Source organism: Pelobates fuscus, chromosome 6 (genome assembly GCF_036172605.1).
Source record: "Pelobates fuscus isolate aPelFus1 chromosome 6, aPelFus1.pri, whole genome shotgun sequence".
Classification (NCBI taxonomy): Eukaryota; Metazoa; Chordata; class Amphibia; order Anura; family Pelobatidae; genus Pelobates; species Pelobates fuscus.
Window position 1 is genome coordinate 138211788 of NC_086322.1, and position 23772 is coordinate 138235559.

Sequence of the window (23772 nt, forward strand, 5' to 3'; positions counted from 1 at the left end):
TAATAACAACAAGGTAAATGCTTATAATATTTCAGTCCTCTGCATGGTTCATCCAAGCATACTCCATTTAAAATTACATTTGTCCAGTTTGATATTTTCACTTTTTTTTTTTAAATCTGATACTCTGTGTGACAAACGCTGCTTTCCACAGATGTTTGCCACGGACTTCTGGAGGAGTGTGGAAGCTGGCCTCCTGTCCACCAACTATGGGCCAGGTCAGCGACTGCAAAGACCCATATTTTATTCCCCCTGCTTCCTCTGGTTGGCACTTTCCATTCACGCGCATAGAACCGAACGCTAGCTCCCTGGAGGCCGTTCGCATGGACCAAAACCGTGAATAGACTTCAGGGGGACTTAGCTGCAAATGCCCTGGAACGATTTTCGGCATGAAGACTTTGCGGTTCGCGGTTGGTCCCCAGCGGCACTTAGCCGCGATTCTATGGAACTATGTTCGACATGGGACCATGCATATGGTCGGTCAAATTATGACTTCCAGGAAATTCCTGAACCGATCTGGGTGATTTTTGGATATGTTGGATTTGTTTGTGGGGATTTTGTGTGTTTTATGTTTTTTTTTTTTTTTTTTTTTTAAATGTATGTTTTCTGTGCCTGGAGATAATTGAGATTAATACAGTGGCTGACTGAATTATCTCCCAGGCACAGGGAGGGGATTGACCTATTTTGTATGGGAGTGTCCTGGACCTGAGAGCCAATGTAATATTGTGTATGTTTTTACTGTAGTCTACTCTCCAGGGGGGAGTGCACCTTGCATGGGGACCTGCATATAAGGCCCATTGTGGCTGCCATTAAAGAGATTTGTTTTACCCTTCATGAAGTCTAGGCGCATGTTTGGGGGATTGGAGAGTTATATTCACTCTGGGGATTGCTATAATCACTATTCTTGGCTTACAACGATTGCTCTTGTAAGAGCAGCCTGCTTCGCTCTCTGGACTAGAAGAGGTCTACCCACTGGAAGGTGGATCCTGGTCTTGGGTCCAGGGCAGGTGGAAGACATCGAGACCCCAACCAAACTGCGGTGGTTTGGAGGGGGGGGAGGGAAACGGGTATGGTGTCTGGTGCGGTGCTTATGGTACTCAACGGAGGTACCCGGTCGGGGTGCCAGGCGGTCCGTCACACTCTGTAATGATAGATCGTTGATGTCTGAATTAGAGAGGTGTTACTGTATGCACAAGTTTCCTCCTTAGTCACCAGAATGATTGCTCATCAGAAATAAATGACATATCTATTTTGGGTTTCAAAGCCTTTGGAAGGTGTATGTTTTTTATTTTTTTTAATGGAAAGGATTATAGATGCTTGGCACCCTCCCATGTGAAATGACAACAATTTGTAAAGTGGGCAAATTCAATGAGATTCGTTTATTGAGAGAGACTATAAAATAAAATATCTTTACATGTCACAGTGTATGTACACTTGTCAGGGCCGCCCATAAAAATGACTGCTTTAGAACATAAACAGAGTTAGGCAATTATTTACTTGGGGAAATGAAAATATTAAAAATTTTTATGTCTTTTATTTCTTACATTTGTTTTTATCCTATTATTGTTTTTAGGTACATATAAGATTTTATTGTATTATAAATGATGGGTTACAGAGAGGAGTGACCTGGCAGGACACGCAGATCCACAGTGCTGTATGAGTTACTGCAGTTAGCATCAGAAGTGGGAAATCAACAAGTATAGCATAGGCAGTAACGAGGTACATCTCATAAAATTAGTGTTAGTGTATCCAAACAATTCAACATTGTGCAGATAAACAAGAGTAGTACCATTACTTAGGAGAGGCGACCTGAAGTCAGCTACCCGACTCATAGCCCGACAGCTTGGGAGGTTACGTCTGAGGCTGTTGTCTTAGATTAGGAAGGGCAAATGAGTGCCCAACTGGCCCCCTCACTAAAAAAACATGCGTTATCAATTCAGGGAAGGCATAAATCTCCATCTCGTTAGTGCCTAATCCAGGGGTTAGAAAATCTGAAGGGCTTGGGGATCGGTTATGCGCCACGTCACCCACTTAGAATCAGTGTGACAAATTTTAGAATTACATTAATATAGGTTGCTTATATAAGGGATTAACAGAGAACATATAGCATGGTATACATTGGTGAGTAGAGTAAAACAAAATTAAAGTTAAAACATGCTAGAGAAAAAGATATAAGCGGCAATTAGATGAGTGATAACCATTCTAATAAAGGTGACAATGTCCCATGTAAGGAAAAGTGCGAAGACAGGACACCATGATTAACAAGCCCAGTGATCTCTGCCCTATAAGCCTATGCCCTCCGGCTATACATTACAGTGCAACATGATGGTGACTCTGAATCCAAGTTCAAGCAGTGAGACGTTGCCAGATCATGATGAGTGTGAGTTCAAAGGCATCTTGTAATGGCGTCTTCAGCCACTACCGCAACAGCACCAGGCATGTATAGGTTCCCTCTACTCCAAGGCAAAGATGGGCAGAATGTCAGTACCCAGTTTGCCTCTGCCGACGATATTGCAGTGTCCATTTTTTCCACCACTTGAGTATACTCAGATTAGGTGCCCTCTTGTGGGTATCCCCAATTTGGATAGGAGATGTGCTTTGCAAGTGGTCAAAGTCAAGGTACGGATATATCAAAGGCTATATCCTCAGGAGTAAATTACATGGAATTGCAATCCAAAGGTGACTAATTTGACTGAAAGTTGGCTTAGTGATAGGTACAATTTGGAAGGCCAAGAATAAAACAGGGGAAGGACACTAATGACATCCCACATATAGGAGTATATGGCCAGAGGAATCGAACTAACCAGGCACTTCTCAGAAGGCGGAAAACCAGAGGCTGCTTTCCAGCCAGAATGCCTTAAAAACTAATGTGAGCAGAGCATATGGCAGTTCTATAAAAATTAATATACCTGTATGCCCATCCAGCCTTATCACAGGATGACAAGAATTGGAGAACGGATGTCGGATATACCAAAACTGATTCAGTACATCTCTATGAGGAGATGCTGATTGGGGCAGCATGACGTTTTGCATGTGTAATAGCTATGGGAAAGCATTTGACTGAGATTGTCAAATTTGATGATCTCAGTAAAATGGATTTTCAAAGGGAGACAAAGGGGGCTGGGAATCCAAACAATAACATTACCACTATTATGTCAGGGATACATGTTTGTGTTCCTGACACTATTATGTTCCTTTAAGGTGTTAAGCCATTTCCAAATGTTTAACATCTCAGCTCTTCCCCAGAGCAGCTATATACTGCCCACAATCTCACCTGCAGGACTTCTTCAGGGCTGACCTCTCCTTATGGATTACTGTCAATCGCCATTCGTCTCTCCCAGTCTCTGCAGTCCTTCAAACATTTCTTAAAAAATACCTATTTATAGAAGCCTACCCTCATCCCTACAACCTTGCTCTGCTGTCTTCCATCTACTGTGTTCCCTCCTCCCAATCACCCCTCCCATCTTTTCAGTATCATTTGTTTCTTTTTTATTTTTTTTATTTTTTCTTTTTTTACTTACATTTAATTGACAACAATATCATTTGGTCGAAGTTCACATGAACAATATAACAGTTGTACATCCACTAGGGGCCTTGCCCAAATTTTACATTTAACACAAGTCAACATGTCTTGCAGGTAAATTATAACTGAAGCAACACTTTATTTCCACTGACTTAAACTCCGACTTCTGTTGGTTATTATGTGTCAGCCACTGTAGCCTTGTGCAATTGTCCTGCATTCACTTCCTAAGTAAGTGTGCGGGTGTGTATTGCTATCCTTTCACTATCCTACCTTATTTTGTGTGTGAGTTTAATAGATAAGACTGCCATGGTTCCCATATGGCCCTACATTGTTGAGATTTTCCTATCGTAGACATCCTTAACTCTTCCATTCCATAAATCTCATCAATTTTCATGAACCATTCCCTCCTAGAGGGTCTCCTGGATGTTTTCCACAGCCCTGCTATCACTGATTTAGCAGCGGTTAGTACATAGAACATGAGTGAGCTTTTGAATTTGGGTATGGGAATCGGGTATCATTTGTTTCTATCACTTCCCTATGTATTTGTTCCACATCCTTTTATATTGTAAGCTTGTTTGGGCAGGGCCACTTCACCTACTGTTCCCATATGTTGGTGCTATATAAATAGTTGTAAATGTACTCACAGTGGGTCAGAGATAGGCTGAGGGCCTTAGCTGTCGCTCCCAGAGGAGGGAGAAGATAATGAGGATGGGCACCAGGGAGCATCTTAGTGGTAGGTAACCCATTTCCCCACCTACCCATACATTGTTTAAACCAATGGTTCTCCTAATATGGCAGGAACCCATATTACATTCATGTCATCAGTTGTGCAAACTGATTCCTCATCTGAAAAAAAATACTCAATGACCTATTCTTCTAACAACTAACAACTGATTCTAAAGAAAATATCCTTTAATTAAACTCTTCCCTGTGTCAAATGAACTAACATTACCTTAGGGAAGGCTACAGTAAACAATTGACTGTGAGCACTTACCTTGCACCTAGTGTATTGGATGTGATTCAACCTTTGGGACCTATTTATAAAGCGCAGGGTCCGAAACTGGGGTTACAATCAAAGTTTGTACAGATCTACCTATAGTATGCAGATGGATGTGCAACAATGAGTTAGTTTTCAGTTTTTGTTATGTCATGTTTTTTCTGTTTTTTTAAAACCCTCCCGTTCTCAAATGAAACTGCTGCACTGGCAGAATTAAAGAGGAAGTATGCGGTTTCTTTTTTGTAATGTAATTTGTCTTTGTAAAACACTACTAGTTCAAAATATTATTTTACATACTAAGAAGAAGTGCAGACACCTCTGACTTAACTGGGTAAGTTATGCCGCCATTTTGAATCATTCATGTTCCACATTCTAATGAATCACAAATTCATTATCAATCCTTCTGTTCCTGAAAGCTGTGTTGACTCGGTAAACCATCAACAGAGACTTGTGCTGTGAATTCAGATAATGACACTGGCCAGGTGTAGCTACAGAACAGTTTGAGCTGCACTTGTGAGTTCTAACAGAAAGCAAGGGGCACTCAACCTTGGAAACATTGTAGACTGACTAACCTTCAGAAATGTCTGTCAATGTCATTGAGGCCGTTTAGAAATTGTGGGGCAAGTAAGTAGATTTGTTTGAAATCCAATGTCTCTGCTTTTTCACAAAACAGTTATTGTGTTAGAATCAAATTATTTTTAACTTGAAGGAAAAGGGAACACTGTATGACAAAATTAATAATACATTAACGTGTTTTCAGAGATGCTAATTCAGCTTTAAGAAAATAATGCAAACTGTGAAGTTATATATTTTTTTCATAGTAACCGTGTTTTAAATACAGATTAAATGGTTACTCCCATACATCCTGTGCTGTACAATTTAGCAGTAAATGCTTAATATTTTGTGATTTAATCCGGTCAGCCCATTTCACTCAGATGGTTAAGAAAAAAAACTGCTTTGGTTATCTTATGCTTAATTTCTGCATAATATTTTATTATTTGTTTTACGATTTAAGTTTTTCTTGGGTGATCTAAGAGCAAAGCTGAACTAACCACTCATTGAAAGGAATGGTTAACATGGCCAGTATACTTTTGAGGTATATATTTTTGGGCCACAAAATAGAAGACCATTATATTTTTTTTTAAAAATTCTCAATAATTGTCATGCTTGTGGAGGTAATATTGTCTTTTTGAATTGGATTTTCTGTAGGAAAATTAATTGTTCTCATTAGTAGTGGTTCTCCTTTGTATCGATCACAGTGCTGTAACCTGGATATATAAAATTGGCAAGTAGCTATGGTTACTCAGGACAGTCAGTGTGGACTTCATGTGAAGTTTCTCGGGGTAGCCATCGTTGTAAACTGAGGCTTAACATATTCCTGTGAACCCCTCTTCCTTTCTAGCAGTGCCCAGTCAGAGAGACTGTTATTTAATAGGTGTAACTAGACATTGCATACTTTATCTAATATTTCTAAAAAAGTTATGGCAGATTTAAAGGGACAGTCTAAGCACCAAAATTGCACCATCTTAATGAAGGGATTTTTGGGCATAGATGTTGCTCCTGCAGCCTTTCAAATGAAAACACTGCCATTTATTTTTAGAAACTCCACTATTTACATTTTGCAGAGCCACAAGATATTATGGAAACAATTAGATCCAGTTAAGGAATCTATTTGGCGTCTCTAGTCTGTGGATTGATTGTTTCATGCATGGGATTGGCTGATTGTGGAGGTTTTTGTGCATGCACCCTCTGTCCTCAATACCTCTCTATAAGAAGAATCTGATTGGACAAAAGTCATCAGTACTGATAAAGCCACAGAAGGTTGATTGGGCTTAGAAGAGTTGTTCGGCACTAAAATAAAGCTAAGTATAATGGTATATATATATGTAGCCCATTCATCAACAGTTATAAAGGGACACATCTAACTAAAAAAAATAGCTTTTTTTATTTAGAGTGTTCATTTAAGTTAGGTTTCATTAGGTCATTGACCCATTAAAAAAGTGACAACTGCAGCTAGTTGTCAGACACAGAGAAACCTGTTTGCATATAAACTCTTCAGTACATTTAGAAATGCAGGCTGATTCCCTTGGCAGAATACAGGTATACTCTGCTGATTAAATATCAAATGCTTCATTGAAGTCAATAAGCAAAGTAAACCCTTACTCTGCTACGGGAATCCAGCACCTAGAATTAACTGCTAAGTATTTTCTGGGCATAGTTACAAGGAACTTACCATTTATACTTAGGATTGTATACGAGCATATAGTTAGGATCTATATTTATACAGGTTGAGCCCAATGCAAGAAACAAAAAAACACCACATAGCTGAAAATGAGTGAAAACTGTATTTACTAGCATGATAGCGGAGTGTGTCAGTCACTGTCCCAGGAAAAGTATTCTAATTGCAATTGAAAAAACTCCAACAGAAACTGGAACTCTATCTACTTTGTAGATAGAGTACGGGAATTATATGCAGAATTTTTTTTTATGTCTGCAATTGGTGACTAGACAGAAACATTTTCAAACTAAAAATGTTTCTATGTTGTACATGCCAAACTGAAACCTTGCAAATGTAATAATGAATTCAACAGCTACAAATGAAAAAAAAACCAAAAAAAACATTATCTCCTCCCCCATGTATTAAGTAGCCCCCATCCTATGTTTTTATTCTGTTTAAAATTTGTTGCAAAAAGTGAACGATAATTTGCAAATGTGCATCATGCTGAATTCATTTGGTCCCAATTTTTTTTAAATTGGAGCTTTGTGAATATTCCGAATCCTATACTTTGTATAGAGTTTGTATGCGAATAAACAGAAGTCTAATTTGTCTAGATCCCTTAGTGTAACCATCTTTTTACTATGGGCTACTGTACTATAGTACTTATTATAGCTCCTGTTCCTCAGTAATGGTGCATAACTACCCTACTAACAAAATTGCAATCACTAAAATATATATATTTGACAATCTCAGTATTTTATTGAAATTTTCACAAAAGTATTACAACATACAGTCATAGTATACTGGTGGGAATTACTTACAGAAGTAGATCAATCATCCCCACTGCGAGCATTACTACTCGCCTGTGGTTCCCAATTTGAGTTTGCACTAAGAGGTACAGGCAGGGGCATATTAGCCGCAAGGCAAACAAGGCATTTGCCTTGGGCGGCATTTTCCAGGGGGCGGCAAAAAACGCCGCCCCCAAATGCCCAGGGCAAATGCCTTGTTAGCCTTGCGGCTAACTGACAAGCCCTCTGGGCGGGCGATCTGCCGGGCGGTGCTGGCGGGCGGCTGGCGAGGAAGCACTTCCTCTGAGCTGTCTGCTCAGCTCCCTCGCGCGCCGCACAGTGAGGCTGGGAGCCGGAATATGACGTCATATTCCGGCTCCGCCTTCCAGCCTCACTGTGCGGCGCGCGAGGGAGCTGAGCAGACAGCTCAGAGGAAGTGCTCTGTGTGTGTGTGTGTATGTCAGTGTGTGTCTGTTATTGTGTGTGTATGTCAGTGTGTGTGTGTGTGTGTCTGTTATTGTGTGTGTGTGTGTATGTCTGTTAGTGTGTGTGTGTGTCTGTTAGTGTGTGTGTGTGTATGTCTGTTAGTGTGTGTGTGTCTGTTAGTGTGTGTGTGTGTGTGTGTGTGTATGTCTGTTGGTGTGTGTATGTGTGTGTGTCTGTATGTCTGTTAGTGTGTGTGTGTGTGTGTGTGTCTGTATGTCTGTTAGTGTGTGTGTGTCTGTATGTCTGTTAGTGTGTGTGTGTGTGTGTCTGTATGTCTGTTAGTGTGTGTGTGTGTGTGTGTGTGTGTGTCTGTATGTCTTAGTGTGTGTGTGTCTGATAGTGTGAGTGTATCTGCTAGTGAGTGTCTGTTAGTGTGTGTGTGTTTCTGTTAGCTAGTGTATGCGTATCTGTCAGTGAATGTGTGTGTGTATTTAGAAGGCGGGGCGGGGGAAGGGTTGGGTGGGGGTGGCGCGGGCGGGCTGGAGGGGGGCGCCTGAGTTTTGTCCTGCCTAGGGCAGCACAAAACCAGGATACACCACTGGGTACAGGTTTACAGGTATCACTGGAAGTGTTCAAGGGCGCTGTTTACGCTTGGTGTATCACTTAGCTGTGTAACTGCTCTCGTGCACAGAACCTCCGTGTATACTGCTAAAATCCTAGTCCCGGGTTTGAGATCGTCTGCCCAATTCATATTCGCCAGTTCCCTGCCACGTGACCGTCACCTGGCTCGCTATTGGGTCTGGTCCCTGGGGCATTGATGTAGCCAGGCGGTCGTTGAGCAATCACTACAATATATACTTTTTCTCATCATCACCTACTTGCTAGTAAAAAAATAAAAAGTACACATAAGAAGTGAAGGTAGGAAGGGAAAAAAGGAACGAGACAAAGTCCTAAACACCAACTGAACAAAACATGAACAAAACATTTAAAGACTAAGCCCAGAAGGTTAATAGGCGATTCTCACAGAGAAATTATATATTTCGAAGCACAATAGTTACTACACTTGTTAAGGCAGGCAGCCATAAGTCCTCTCATGCACAATGACCTGACTTGAAGTAGTCATGGTAACTGGAGCCTACATGTGCAATGTTTTGCAATGAAAAGTTTAATCCTTTTGGTGCCATGGCATCCTTATCCAGCCTGGAACAAGAATTCCAGGATGGCCAATGCCAATTCTGTGCATATTTCTATGCACCAGCGCTCGTTCTTTGGCCAAGAAAGTTTTGCTGAAAGAGAGGCTGGATTGGCATTCTGGTTTTGCAACTCTGCAGAAGACAGCCGAGGATTATTAGGTTTGTCTGAATAATACTAGTTAATCATATTAAAGTTGTTCCAGTCTGTTACAGTCACATACCTGGAACATTTACTTAGCCTTGTCATAACCTGATACATGGAAATATTTTGGCTGGTATTTAGCTGGTTTACTGATTAAATCTCTAGTTCTGGTTACCAAGGGTAGGGAACAGCGTATCCATTTAAAATCCTGCCTAGCACTAAAACAAATGTAATTACACAGGTACATTCCATTGTGTTTTCATAGATAAACATATTTCTAGATTGGATTACACAGTTCACTACAATGATATTATTACGAAATAGGCAAAACTAACAAAAAAATAAAAAGACGCACCACTTTATACCTTATCAAAGAATATGTAAAGAATTATGAGTGTTTGCTTATTTGTTCTCAGTCTGGACTTTCTCGTTCCCAGCAAGGAAAGGACCAAACACAGGCTCCAGTCAGCTGGCACTAAGGAAGGAGGTGTGGCAGGGGAAGATTTTATAGGAGGCTGTAATTGGGAAAGAAGGGCACTGGTCTTCACTACAAATAGGAGCTAAGAGGAGGGTTATCAAGAAACAATTTGCTTTTACACTTGCTGGAAGCCTCACAAGCTGTACTTGCTGGATGTGCTACATTTGTCACCAGGGTGCTTGGCATTTCATACTTTGCTTCTAAAAAAAAAAGGAAAAAAAAGAAAAGAAATCCACAGATCCATTTCTAATTAGAAGGATTGTCTATAGAGAACGGTCTACGCATTATTGGTCTGAACGAGAATACAGAAGAAAAACAAAGATCTTATATTATTTTAAAACATGTTGCTGACTGCGGAAGGTCCTGTTCAAGATAGAGGCAATCCTGTCCCAGCACAGAGCTGTATGGCTTGACACGCAAGTGACATGTGCTCAGAGGACAGCAATTAGAAGAAGAGGAGATTATGTACCTTATATTAACTGTTCTTTGGTCATTATTTCTTTATGTTGATTTGCTACACACCGAAGGACTACAACAATGGGATTGTCAGGAAGGTAATCAGCATTTGGCTAACGGAAAGTCTGCTTGTAATGGTAAGTACATTTTAGCTTCTTAATGCATGCGACCATGATTCAATGATTCAAACGTAGCTTTTAGTTTAACCCTCTCTGGATGGTTTTAGACAAATATCATTTTATTATGAAAGTCCTAACAAATCATTGATTCTGCACTGGTTAAATGCTATAAGGAATGACACGTGGATTTCAAAGCTGTATTTCTAGCACTTGACATTTCCTTGGTATATAAAAGGTTACATGAAATTCTAGTCTGTCCGTCTGTCTATTCATCGATTTCAGTGCTGGCATTATACTGCTTGACAAAGGTCTTTTAATAAACACTAACTCATAGATAACTTTTCATTTGGATGACATAGTATGGATTCTGGGTGACATATGTAACCACGTTTGTAAACCTGTTACTTTTATGATTGCAGTGTAATATTAACAGGTGCCTGATACCCGTGCCAAAAAACTGCAACTAGTAAATACAAAACATGCATGGCAAATATAAAACTCCTGGAGGTGCCAGTGATATAGGGAGGGGGCATCGCAAAGGGTTCTTCAGCAATATTAACAGGCTTTAACCACTTGAAGGCCAGGGTTGTGTCCATAATTGTACACAAGGCTGTAAATCAAGTCTGACGGAAACAAATCTAAAGGTACATGTACATTCCGCAGTACATTTATGGGTACAACACGTTTAGACAAGTGATGAAAGAAGGGGGTATACAAACAATCTGTATAAAAAAAACAAAACAAAACAGAACACAGGATGGCAAGGTTGGAAGGGTTAAGAGAGAGCAAGGTAATACCCCGTGGCATGTTCTTTTCTCCAGATATTGCTATGTGACAGCAATGTTTCAGCTCAGGAAATTAAACTGACATTGCAGGACATTGCATAGCCTGAACTGTAGCCTATAGGAAATTGGATCATGTAGAATATATGATCATGCCATTGTGTCAATGCCATGCTCTTTCCTTCTGTCAGATTCACAACTGGCATAGACCCTTGATATGTAAGTGGAGTACAGAATGCACAATACTTATTATGAGAAGTGAAGATGCTGAGATGACTTTATTGCAGAGAATTGATAGAATTTTGTGCTTGCGTGTCTTATGTCCTGTAAGCTTTTCTTATTGCATTCAACCAATTAGAAAATGTGCAGTACAATAAAAATGTTGCCGTGAAAATTGCACATTCAAAATATTGATCAACATTTCAGCATGCTGGATTTAAAAAACAAAAACATAATTAGTGTTGATTGGGGATACAGGATAGGAAAATGTCACTTCCCAGGAGTTTTTAACATTATATTTACCTTTCACTAAGTACATACGAATATGTAAATTGTGAGATGTGAAAAAGAAAGTGACTATTGAAATCCACACCTCTTTATCCTGCATACAGATGGGTGTCCCCATCTTCACTCCCTGTCACTTATTCTTTTAAGTTTTGTTGTTTATACCTGGCAGTCAACACAGGCAACGTATACAGAGAAGAGGAGAAAATAAACAATGTTTCTGGCTTTCTTAGTAATGTTTGCCCTGGCTTTTCCCGGGTAGAACTGGATTATGATGTAATTTGCTAAATATAAATTTAAAAGAAGATTGAGCGTCTCATCAAAAAAGGTTAACAGATAGGTGGTTTTTAGTATTCTATTCCGTGGTGTAAATTCTACAGAAGTGACGGTTTCTCTTTAAGTTAAGGGAATAATCTCATTATTATATTGGTGTAGTCAAGATGCTGACACAAACCATTATAAAAGGCTCTATGATGATGCTATTATTTTAGGAATGCTGCTCCATTATACCATTGATTAATAGTTATAACTTATAATTAACAACTTATATACATCCCCACCTCCCCAGCCCCCACCCAACATGAACGTCCAGTAAATTTGGATGGGGAAGATAAGGCATACCGGTGAAGCAAATCACATCACTGGTGCTGACCAAAAGGGACAGACTCACCTGGAAACGGGGCGTGTCTGTCTTAAGAACTGGCAGGTCAGCCTGGTGTAAATGATGCCAGGCTGCCTGTCAATCATCCAGGCCAGCCCACCAAGGATAGGAAATGCAGAGAGCACTGTTTTAGTGGTCTCTGCATGGTCCTAGTGCACCTAGCATACAGCACTACGCTTTTTGGGGACAGTTCGTAAGGAACAAACGTACGTCAGGACCCTAAAATAGGGACTCTCCTACCAAAGTCAGGAGAATCCAGTTTATATAGACAGCTGACTAGGACTATGCAAAAAGTTCCTGTGTGTCCTCACACAAACTTTCACTCAATATTCAGGACACAAAGCCCATGCTCTTTTTAGGGCTATAGAGGCCTGTTTTTGTGAAGCCCTTATTCTGGCTCATATTTAACTGCTGGCATCCATATTATATTATTATTATTATTATTATTATTATGATTATGATATTTATAGAGCGCCGTCAAATTCCGCAGAGCTTTACAATGGGTGGACGAAGAAACATGTAGTTGTAACCAGACAAGTTGGACACACAGGAACAGAGGGGTTGAGGGCCCTGCTCAATGAGCTTACATGCTAGAGGGAGTGGGGTAAAATGACACAAAAGGTAAGGATAGTATTAGACTAGTGACAGTTGCAGAAGAGGAACCAGTTGGGAGCTATTAACAGTTTAATTGATACACTTTTATGAAGAAGTGGGTTTTTAACGATTTTTTGAAGGAGTGGAGACTGGGTGAGCATCTAACGGAGGAGGGAAGCGAGTTCCACAGGAGCGGTGCAGCCCTCGAGAAATCTTGAAGGCGAGCATCAGAGGTGGGAGTACGGACAGAAGATAGACGTAAGTCTTCAGCAGATCGTAAGGGCTTAGACGGGACATACTTGTGTATAAGGGAGGATAGATAGGTGGGAGCAGCATTATGTAGAGATTTGAAAGCAAGAACCAGAGTTTTAAATTGAGCTCTATATTTTATAGGAAGCCAATGTAGGGACTGACAGAAGGGTGAGGCATGGGTGGTGCGGGCGGACAGGAAGATGAGCCTCGCCGCCGCATTCATTATGGACTGTAACGGCGCAAGTTGGGAGCACGTAAGACCACTGAGAAGCGGATTACAGTAGTCAAGGAGAGAAAGGACAGTGGAATGGAAATGTAACAAAAATATATACACATAGTAAAAAATCCACACATTGTTGTATTCCATATATGGGGTGTGTTCTCTTTTCAGAACATGCACCCAGTAAACAATGTGGATAGTTTGAAACAACAATAATAATAATAATAATAATGGTAATACCGCTAAGGAACTGTTGTTATATAAACTCAGATTCTAAACGATTCTATTGTAAAACTTGAAATGGTTAACTAAGAGGCTCTAAAATATATAAGCTACTTAATAAATTCTGAGAAAAGAGCACATTACCTCAGATCCAGTATCAGCCTCGGAGGAGTTTCTTCCACTCTTCAAACATGTTGAGCGATTTCGCATTGATAAGCAGTTGGCTTATATGGACACTCAGCTCACCATACCTGAATTGGGAGATATCACAGAGAAGAGCTATCAACAAACTTCTCCTTGTTGACATCTTAAACTCACAAACTCAGCTGAGTGGAAGGAATGCTTCACAAGATTATCAAAGTCAGTGGTGAAACAAATGTATAAAGGACCATAATGCAAGAAAGATTCCTCTAGTGCAAGAGTGGCCAGAAGGTAGATTCCCACCTGTCGTACAACTTCAGCAATGCTATGCCAGCTGGTAATCCACCATTTGCCCATCCTTGCAGGGTTGTATATGTGAGCAGTGTTTGTGCTTTTGAATTTAAGCGTGTTTTAGTACAGTATATGTATGAATGTAGGGTTGTATTTGTATGTACCTTTGCCATTGGAATGCAGTGATATACTTGTGTGATGTCAGTGTTTGTGTTGGAATGCAGGGGTATGTTTGAATTTAGTGTTGGCTTTCAAATGCAGGTGTGTGTAGTGTTGGTGTATGAATGAAAGGGTGTTGTATATAAGTTTAGTGTTTTAATACAGGGGTGTGTTTGTATGCAATGTTTGCATTTTGATTGCAGGGGTGTATTTGTATGTACTGTTGGCTTTTAAATGCAGATGTACATTTGTGTTTAGTATTGGTGTTTGAGTGTAGGGGTGTGTTTGGATGTAATATTTGTGTTAGACTGCTTGGATATATGCAAATACACTGCCACATACATACACACGTACACAGATATAATAGATAGATAGATAGATAGATAGGATGCCAAAATTCCAGAGCATTGCAGTATGCAACAATATTTATTGGACTAACATAATGTTAGACAAGCTTACGAGAGTTTTCCTCTCTTCCTCAGGTCTGAAGCAATAATGATCAATCTGATAGACTTAAAAACAACTGATGTTAGAGAAGGGGAGGGAGGGGGTGGAGGGTGAGTGGTGTGCTATAAATAGCAGAAGATGTGCCTGAAAGTGAAAGGTGCAGGTTGGCTGAGAATAGCCAGAAAAAGTAAATAAAAGTGAATAAACAATTACAAATTATTCATTAACCCCTTAACACCGTTACAGTGTTCTATGCCGTCCCCATTCTAATCGGCTTTAAAGCTGTTGCGGTGACATAGAACACCGTAATGGCTTAAGCCCCTAGGAGCTCTGGAGGACTTACCTCCGCCGCGATTCTCTTCGGGAGGACTGCCTGACAGCCCAAGCTCAAAGAGCAATCTTATGTAATCATTAATGTAATTATAAATATTTATTTATATATATATATATAAATATTTATAATTTTTATAATTTATAATATTTATAATTACATTAATGATTACATAAGTATACACGTAGAATTTAAATACATACCGTATTTATCGGCGTATAACACGCACCGGCGTATAACACGCACCTCATTTTAAGAAGGAAATTCCAGGAAATTTCCCCCCCTCCCATAGTATTCCCCCCCTCATCCCATAGTGTTCCCCCCCTTTCCATAGTATTCTCCACCCCCTCCCATAGTATTCCCCCCCCTCATCCCATAGTGTTCCCCCCTTTCCATAGTATTCTCCCCCCCTCCCATAGTATTCTCCCCCCCTCCCATAGTGTTCTCCCCTCCCTCCCATAGTATTATCCCCTCCCTCCCATAGTATTCTCCACCCTCTCCCATAGTGTTCTCCCCCTCATCCCATAGTGTTCTCCCCCCCTCCCATAGTGTCCTCCAACCCCTTGTCCCCTAGTGCACTTTCCCTCCCCTTGTCCCATATTTACTTACCTGTCTTGAAGTGTGGGCCGGTGTTCAGCGCGTACCGCGGTACTGGAACTTCAATTTCAGGTTCCGGTTTCCGGCGGGACTGAAAGGAAGTGCGCACTCAGTGCACGCTGAACACCGGCCCACGCTTCAAGACAGGTAAGTAAATATGGTATATCGGCGTATAACACGCACACATCATTTCCCCCCTATTTTCAGGGAGAAAAAGTGCGTGTTATACGCCGATAAATACGGTATGTTATAAAATTCTATGTGTATATTTTAGTAATCTTTTAGCATAATTATGTGATTTTATTAATTAGAATTTGATTGACATGCCTGACAACCCAGGCAGAAAGGGCAGAGAATGTAATTCGCAAGCACTGTATTTAACCCTGTAACTTTCCAAGAGACCATTAAACCTGTACATGGGGACTACTGTTTTACTCAGGAGACTTCGTTGAACACACATATTAGTGTTTCAAATGGTAAATTGTATTACAACGATGATATTATTAGTAAAAGTGAAGTTTTTTGCATTTTTCACACATGAACTGCACTTTTACTGACGATATTATTGTTGTAATACGTTTTACTGTATTGCAACACTAATTTTTGTGTTCACTGAAGTCTCCCAAGTATAACAGTACTTCCCATGTACAGGTTTTATGGTGTTTTGGAAAGTGAGAGAGTCAAATATAAGGCTTGCATTTCATTTTTTTCACATTGAAATTTGCCAGTTTGGTAATGTTTGATAATGTTGCCTTTGAGACCGTATGGGAGCCCAGGAATGAGAATTATTCCCATGATGGCATACCATTTGCAAAAGTAGGGAACCCAAGGTATTGCAAGTGGGGTATGTCCAGTCTTTTTAGTAGTCATTTAGTCACGAACACTGGCCAAATATTTTTTGCTTTTTTCACGCAAAAACAAATATGAACTCTATGGCCAGTGTTTGTGAGTGGCTACTAAAAAAGACTGGACATACTCCGCTTGCAATAACTTGGGTTGTTTAGTTTTACAAATGGTATGCCATCATGGGGGTAATGCTCATTCCTGGGCTACCACACTGTCTCAAAGGTAACATTACAAATCTGGCAAATTTCAATGTAAAAAACAAAAACCCAGAAAAATGGTATGTGCTATATTTGACCCTGTAACTTTCCAAAACGCTGTAAAACCTGTTAAAGGGGGGTACTGTTGTACTCATGAAACTTTGCTGAATACAAATATGTATGAATAGTTCACGAGAAATTAAAGCTCTGTTTCTCCTGAATAAAATGATATATAATAAGTGTGGGTGCACTTATTATGAAAAAGAGGCACATAGAGGCACATAGCGCAAATTCCAGTTTTTGTTTACATTTTGTTTTGATCAGAACATGTACAATTGACTCCGTCCCGAAGGGGTTAAGGGATCATATTTGTGCATCTCTACAAATGTGGTGTACACGATACAGTGTAAAGTGTATGACAAAGGTTGCTACATTGGAGAAACTGGCCTTAAGCTGCATCTCAGCAGCATGAATCGACACCGACACTCCATCAAGAACCACAAGGAAAGCAGATATTGTACCCCTGTTGGTCATCACTTCACCCAGACTGGTCACTCCACCCAAAACCTCAGGATTAAAGTTCCTAAAGGGAATTTCAAAGTCTCTCATGAACGAAAGACATTTGAGATCAAATGATCACACATTTCAACACCAGAAATGAAGGACTTAATGTAGACTCTGGCTTTCTCACACACTACCAACATTTTATATAAACACACATCTTAATGTCTTATATAGTCTTTTTTTTTCAATATTCTCGCTTCACCTTGATTGGATCAATTTATATACATACATATATGCAGCTATATACTTGCATGCCCTGCTCTGCTGTTTTCTTGTTTTTGTTTTCAACTGGCTTATTGACTCTCCTCTGTTTTATTTACTTTATCTGGCTATTCTCAGCCAACCTGCACCTTTAACTTTCAGGCACATCTTCTGCTATTTATGACACCTCACTCACTCCCCCTCCCCTTCTCTAACATCAGTTGTTTTAGGTGTTAAATTCTATCAGAGTGATCAGTATTGCTTCAGACCTGAGAGAAAAACTCCCAAAAGCTTGTCTTAGAAATATTATGTTAATACCAACAATACCAATAAAAAAGGCATTGTTGCATACTGCAGTACTCTGGTATTTTGGCATCTTGTCTACTGGACTGATACGGCTAATCCAATCTACACTATGTAAATATATATATATACACACACACATTAACATATTTGCACATGTACACACCCGACACACAGTTACATTCACTGACATATACACAGATGTGAACATTGACACATGCACACATAAAACGACATATAAACACCTTGACACATAGATCCAAACACACACACACACACACACACACACCTTTACACAGATACACACACTGAAATATATACACACATCACATATACACACCAGCACACACACACAATCTGACATACATAGACATATACACACATATAAATGCCATAATTTTTATATTGGCAGCCACCCCACTGTTGGCATACATTTTATGTCCAGGAGGGTAGCCTGCTTCATGCTGATGGCTGAAGTTAATAGGAGTGTGGGGTCTGGAGCAGCTCGCTCTTCTATCCCCATGGTAATAATTTTGCCACTGTGGCAATGCATTCAAGATAACATCGCAATGTGATACTTTGCAATGTGACTTGTTAAATATAATACAGTAAAAGTACAAATGATTTATTCATTAAATTCCTAAATTATAACATTTACTTTATTTGTATAGGTCCATCCACCCCATACCTCCTTATCTTTGACACTGTAGAGGGCAAAATGTAAGCAAAGCATAATTTCCCAGTAAACTGCTTCCACAGACCATCCACAGTTAGAGTGTGAAATGCTACAGAGGCTTGGGATGGAAAAAGCACAAGCATGCTGCACTGCTCCCTCACAATTCATCAGATTATGGCAATGTGATACACCCCCCTTGACTTCTTTATTTGCAAACTAGCAATTTAAAATACTTATAAAGTATTAGATACAATGAGATATGAAAAAATGCTAATAGAAAGTCTGAAAAGTATGAAGGTAGCAATTCCCAGGAACCTTATTTTCATAAAAAAAAATACTCAAGCACTATATTGCACTGTAGTGGTTATGGTGCCAGAGGCAGTTAAACTGTTAGCACTCCTGAGCTGAGCCCTGGCATAGCTCAGATAGAGAGCTTATAGCTCTTTACGTAGTAGTTGAGTTTGGAAATTGGGAAGCAGCACTTGATATACCCTAGATAAGAATACAAGCCATATTAGAATGGTTTGACTACTTACAATGGAGGCACACCAGGGCACTTCTCTATCTGTTCCTTAGCAGGTCTTAAAATTAGGTAAAAACAACTTCCATATTACACTGTCATGAATTATTTAACAAAAATAGAGCCAAAATGGAGAAGCCATGTGTAAAAAAACAAGTACACCTTGTGATTCAATAACTTGTAAAACCTCCTTTAAAAGCAATAACTTGAAGTAATCTTTGTCTGTATGACTTTATCAGTCTTTCATAGAGTTGTGGAGGAATTGTGGTTCTCTCTTCTTTACAACGCTGCTTTAGTTCATAGAGGTTTGCTGGCATTAGTTTATTCACAGCTCTCTCATGGTCCCGCAACAGAATTTAATTTAAGTTGAGTTCTGGACTTTGATTTTCACCTAACGTGGCATTGTGCATTATAGCCAAACATCTCACCCGTCCAAAGGACATTGTTCCAGAAATCTGTAGTGTCCGAGATGTACTCTACTTGCTACTCTAAGATCACTCTGATGTCTTTCCTCCTTGGCATTGTGTTAACACACACCTGAATGCTCCAGACCATCAAACTGCTAAAACATTGGCTTTTATAGACATGGTCACACTTGGTGTTTATCAATTAATCAAGGACATTTGATTAGCAGCACCTGTCTGCTACTTAGCCTCTCATTCTTATGGAAGCAGTAAGGGTGTACTTTGTTTTTCACACATTGCTTTGCCATTTGGATTTATTTTTGTTAAATAATGGCGTCATGATATTATGATATATCATGTGTTGTTGTTCATCTAAGGTTGTATTTACCTAATTTTAAAGGGACTCTATAGTCACCATATAAATGCAAGAAAGACAGGTCCCCCAGCCTTCCTTCTTGCTTTTATATGAACTTTCATTCATTAAAAAAAAAAAAATCGGTGTTTTTATATTAAAAACTTACCTCCGTTCCAGCGCCGAGCTCCCCGCTAGGCCGCGCCCCCTTTTTCGTCAAAATGACGAAATCGCGGGGCCCAATGGGACGGCTTCGCGCTGGACCAATCGCGTTCTTCATAGAGCGGCATTGAATGCCGCCCTATGAAGAACCTGAGCGCTTTACCGCGCATGTGCGCGGAATGCGCGTTCGCGAGCTGAGCTGTCTGACTGACAGCTCAGCTCGCTTTCTAAAATTATCAATAATAATTATCAATATAATTTAGGGCCCCCACCCGCCCTGTGTGGCGGGTGGGGGCCCTAAAATTATCAATGAGGGGGGGGACCTACTGCCCCCCCCCCGGCCCCCACCCCTGTGCGGCGGGTGGGGGCCCTAAAATTATCAATGAGGGGGGGACCTACTGTCCCCCCCCGGCCCCCACCCCTGAGCGGCGGGTGGGGGCCCTACAATTATCAATAAGGGGGGGGACCTACTGTCCCCCCCCCGGCCCCCACCCCTGTGCGGCGGGTGGGGGCCCTAAAATTATCAATGAGGGGGGGGACCTACTGCCCCCCCCGGCCCCCACCCCTGAGCGGCGGGTGGGGGCCCTAAAATGATCAGTAAGGGGGGGGGACCTACTGTCCCCCCCCGGCCCCCACCCCTGTGCGGCGGGTGGGGGCCCTAAAATGATCAATAAGGGGGGACCGTCTGATTGACTGCAACAAGAGGTGTTCCAAGCTTCCAATGTAAACACTGCATTTTCTCAGAAAATACAGTGCTTACAAGAAAAAGGCTCCGGGTAGCTGTAGCACTCACCTAAACAACCTCATTAAGCTGAAGTTGTTCAGGTGACTATAGTGTCCCTTTAAGACCTGCAACGGAACAGATGACTGTTATTCTGTTATGATGTCCTAATATGTAAAACTATGAGAGAGAGAGAGCGAGAGAGAGAGAGAGAGAGAGAAAGATATTAACACATTTATTTTCTTGCCAAATACACTATTTCCCACATTGCATTATGAAATATATATCTGTACTTATTTACAACTCCACTCGAATGTATTGGTTGAGATCCCCTATATAAAAGTAATTTATCCTTTTTTTTTTTAGAGAAGGATCGTTTTAATAAGTTCTAATTAAAACATAATAATATATCTTGTGTGTATATTCAAATTCTTTTTCCATTGGTATCTATCCTGAAGCTACGGCTTAACATTCATCTCCACTTAGTCTCTTCCTGCTTGGCATACTAATGTTCAGCTCTCTGTCTTTCTCAGGCGTTCAGATAAATCCAAAATGTCTGTTTGTCTACAGTGACATTCAGAGCTGCCAAGATTTTATATTGTTCATTATTTTCACTCCTTCGTCTAACGCATTACGTGTAAGGTAACATAAAGGAGCTTTTCATCAGTGCTCCGAGCGGCCCATTCTTAAATTCACAGAAGCTCAACACGATGCTGCAGAGTGCTTTTGTATTTGTTAAGCTGGTTTGTTTCGGATCATGGCCTCTCTAATGCCACTGTTGCTGGGATACAAAGGGCACTAAAATGTCATGATGCGTCATCCTGAATTCAAACCCTTCCTGGTAAATGCATGTGGAGCTCAAGACCTTAAACTTGTAAGGGTTTGTGTTAATGTCTTTACACTTGAACCTCAAAGATCCCAAAAAGTGAATTTTAATGAGAAATGACCTGTTAGCACTTTGATGTTAGTTGACAAACAATTTAGAATATTTATATTCTTTATATTGTCTAAGGCAGTGGTTTCAACCCACTCCTCACGACGGCTTGGAATTTTTCCCCTATTGGGCCAGGAAGGTGTCGAATCCATAATAAAAACGTATGGTGATTCCTGCATTTAAGAATGGAAATAGGTAGGACTACATGTATATTTTTGTTTCACGACAAGCCCAGATGTCAAACCTTTCACATTTCCTGGTTGTGTACTAATATACCTCAAACAGCTAAGAATTTAAAGGAGTTCACAGTTATTTACCAATAGAAATATAAAATAGTTATAGTGGGAATACATTTTACCAATGGTAAACTGATAAAACCAGTGTGCTCATTTGGGCTACCCGTATACCTGTTTTAGGATTGTGCACTTATATAGAGTTATTTACAAAGGATAAAATTGTTAAGAATTCAAATAGAATTTAAAATGTAAGGCCAAAATAGTCAAACTGGAAAGTTAGATATGCTTAGTGTTCAACTACTTTAGCCTTAAATTAGAAATCTACTCAACAATTTTTAATTTAGTAAATTACCCTGTTAGTGTGTTTAGTGGTCTTGTCAATGTACGAGATCCAAGAAAAGTGTGGTTAAATTATGTGCAGGCTTAGCGTTGGTATTACATTCAGGGCTAGGGTAACCATCACTTTACACTGCTATTCACTAACGTGAATATGTGAATTCAAAGTCAATTTTAAATATAAGGTCAACATAGCCAGACTGGAAACATTAATTAAGTCATTTATGTTTTTATTTCAGCTACTCTGGCCTTAAAAGACCACTATAGTGCCAGGAAAACAATCTTGTTTTCCTGGCACTATGGGGTCTTTAGGTCCCCCCCCACCCTCAGGGTCCCACTCCTGCTGTGCTGAAGGGGTTAAACACTTACCTTTCTCCAGCACCGGGCTCCCTCGGTGCTGGGAAACTCTCCTCCCTCTGTCGACATCAGTGCCGAATGTGCATGCACGGCAGAAGCCACGCGCGCATTCTAACAGTCCATAGGAAAGACATTTCTGTCAGTGAGACAGCCACTAGAGTCTGCATTAACCCTAGTGTAAACATAGCAGTTTCTCTGTTACTGCTATGTTTACAGCTGCAGGGTTAACACTAGATGGACCTGGCACCCAGACCACTTCATTGAGCTGAAGTGGTCTGGGTGCCTATAGTGGTCCTTTAAATTTGAAATCCACTTTAGCAAGTCATTCTGTTGGCAATGGACTATTGGATGTATCCTTAACCCTGATTGCATTCCTAACCCTGTGATAACTAATCAACCTAAATGTTACCATCCTTTGCAGCAGTGTTTAATTTGGCAGCAAATTTCAATTTAGTTTTAGTCATAGTCTTTTGACTAAAAAGCCATTTTAGTTTTAGTCGTATTTTAGTCATCTTAATCGTTTGAGTTTAGTCTCCAGTAGATTTTAGTCGACACTATTAAAATCTAATGGGTTTAGTTAAAGCCTCTATCTGTCTCTTTTGTCCCTTCCCCAGCCCCTCTGTGTCTATTTGTGTCCTCACAGCACTTTTAGGTTTCTCTCTCCCAAGCCCTGATCTGTCTATTTTGCTATTCCATAGCCCCTCAGTGCAGTGTTAATTTTGGAGGCAAATTTCAATTTAGTTTTAGTCATAGTCTTTTGACTAAAAATCTATTTTAGTTTTAGTCGTATTTTAGTCATCTGAATTGTTTTAGTCTTATCTTAGTCAACTAAATCTCAAAAATGTTAGCTGACTTAAATCTGACTAAAATTGTTAGTTGACAAAATTAACGCTGGTTTGCAGGACCTTGCAGAGCAGTTCTTTTGAGCTACTGTGGCTGTGCAGACATTTTGCAGAGACGTCTGGCAACCAACATTTTGTACTGTATTAACTGTAATACTGTATTAGAGTGTCATCGTAATTTCATAGAGCAGCGTTTCCCAAATTGGTGTTCTGGGGAACCCTGGGGTTCCGCAAAAACACAAATGGGGTTCGGTCACAATTTCGCAAAACAAAATGGTGCCCTTGAGCGCACTGCAGTGATCCTGGAGCCGTAATATGACGTCAGTCCAGCCCAGCATCACTAAGAGGCGTGCGAGGGAGCTGAGCAGGAAGATCACTGCTCCCTCGCCGCTTACAATGTACGCCCGCACACTAGCCGCTCAGCCCAGCAGCCCCACTGGACCCCAGGGACTGCACGCCAGCCGCTCAGCCCAGCAGCCCCACTGAACCCCAGGGACTGCACGCCACTTTCTCAGCCCAGCAGCCCCACTGGACCCCAGGAACTACACGCCAGCTGTTTAGCCCAGCAGCCCCACTGGACACC

General features: G+C 40.5%; 1 protein-coding gene across 2 annotated transcripts in view; it reads left to right on the forward strand.

Annotated features, from left to right (window-relative positions):
- Positions 1-9986: 9986 nt before the first annotated feature.
- The window catches only part of EGF (epidermal growth factor), a 129292-nt gene continuing 115506 nt past the window's right edge, over positions 9987-23772 (forward strand). For both annotated transcript variants that reach the window (XM_063458350.1, XM_063458351.1), the window contains exon 1: positions 9987-10355. In XM_063458350.1, the coding sequence (XP_063314420.1) occupies positions 10226-10355 (130 nt within the window). In that variant the 5' untranslated portion in view covers positions 9987-10225. The remainder of the gene's footprint in view (positions 10356-23772) is intronic.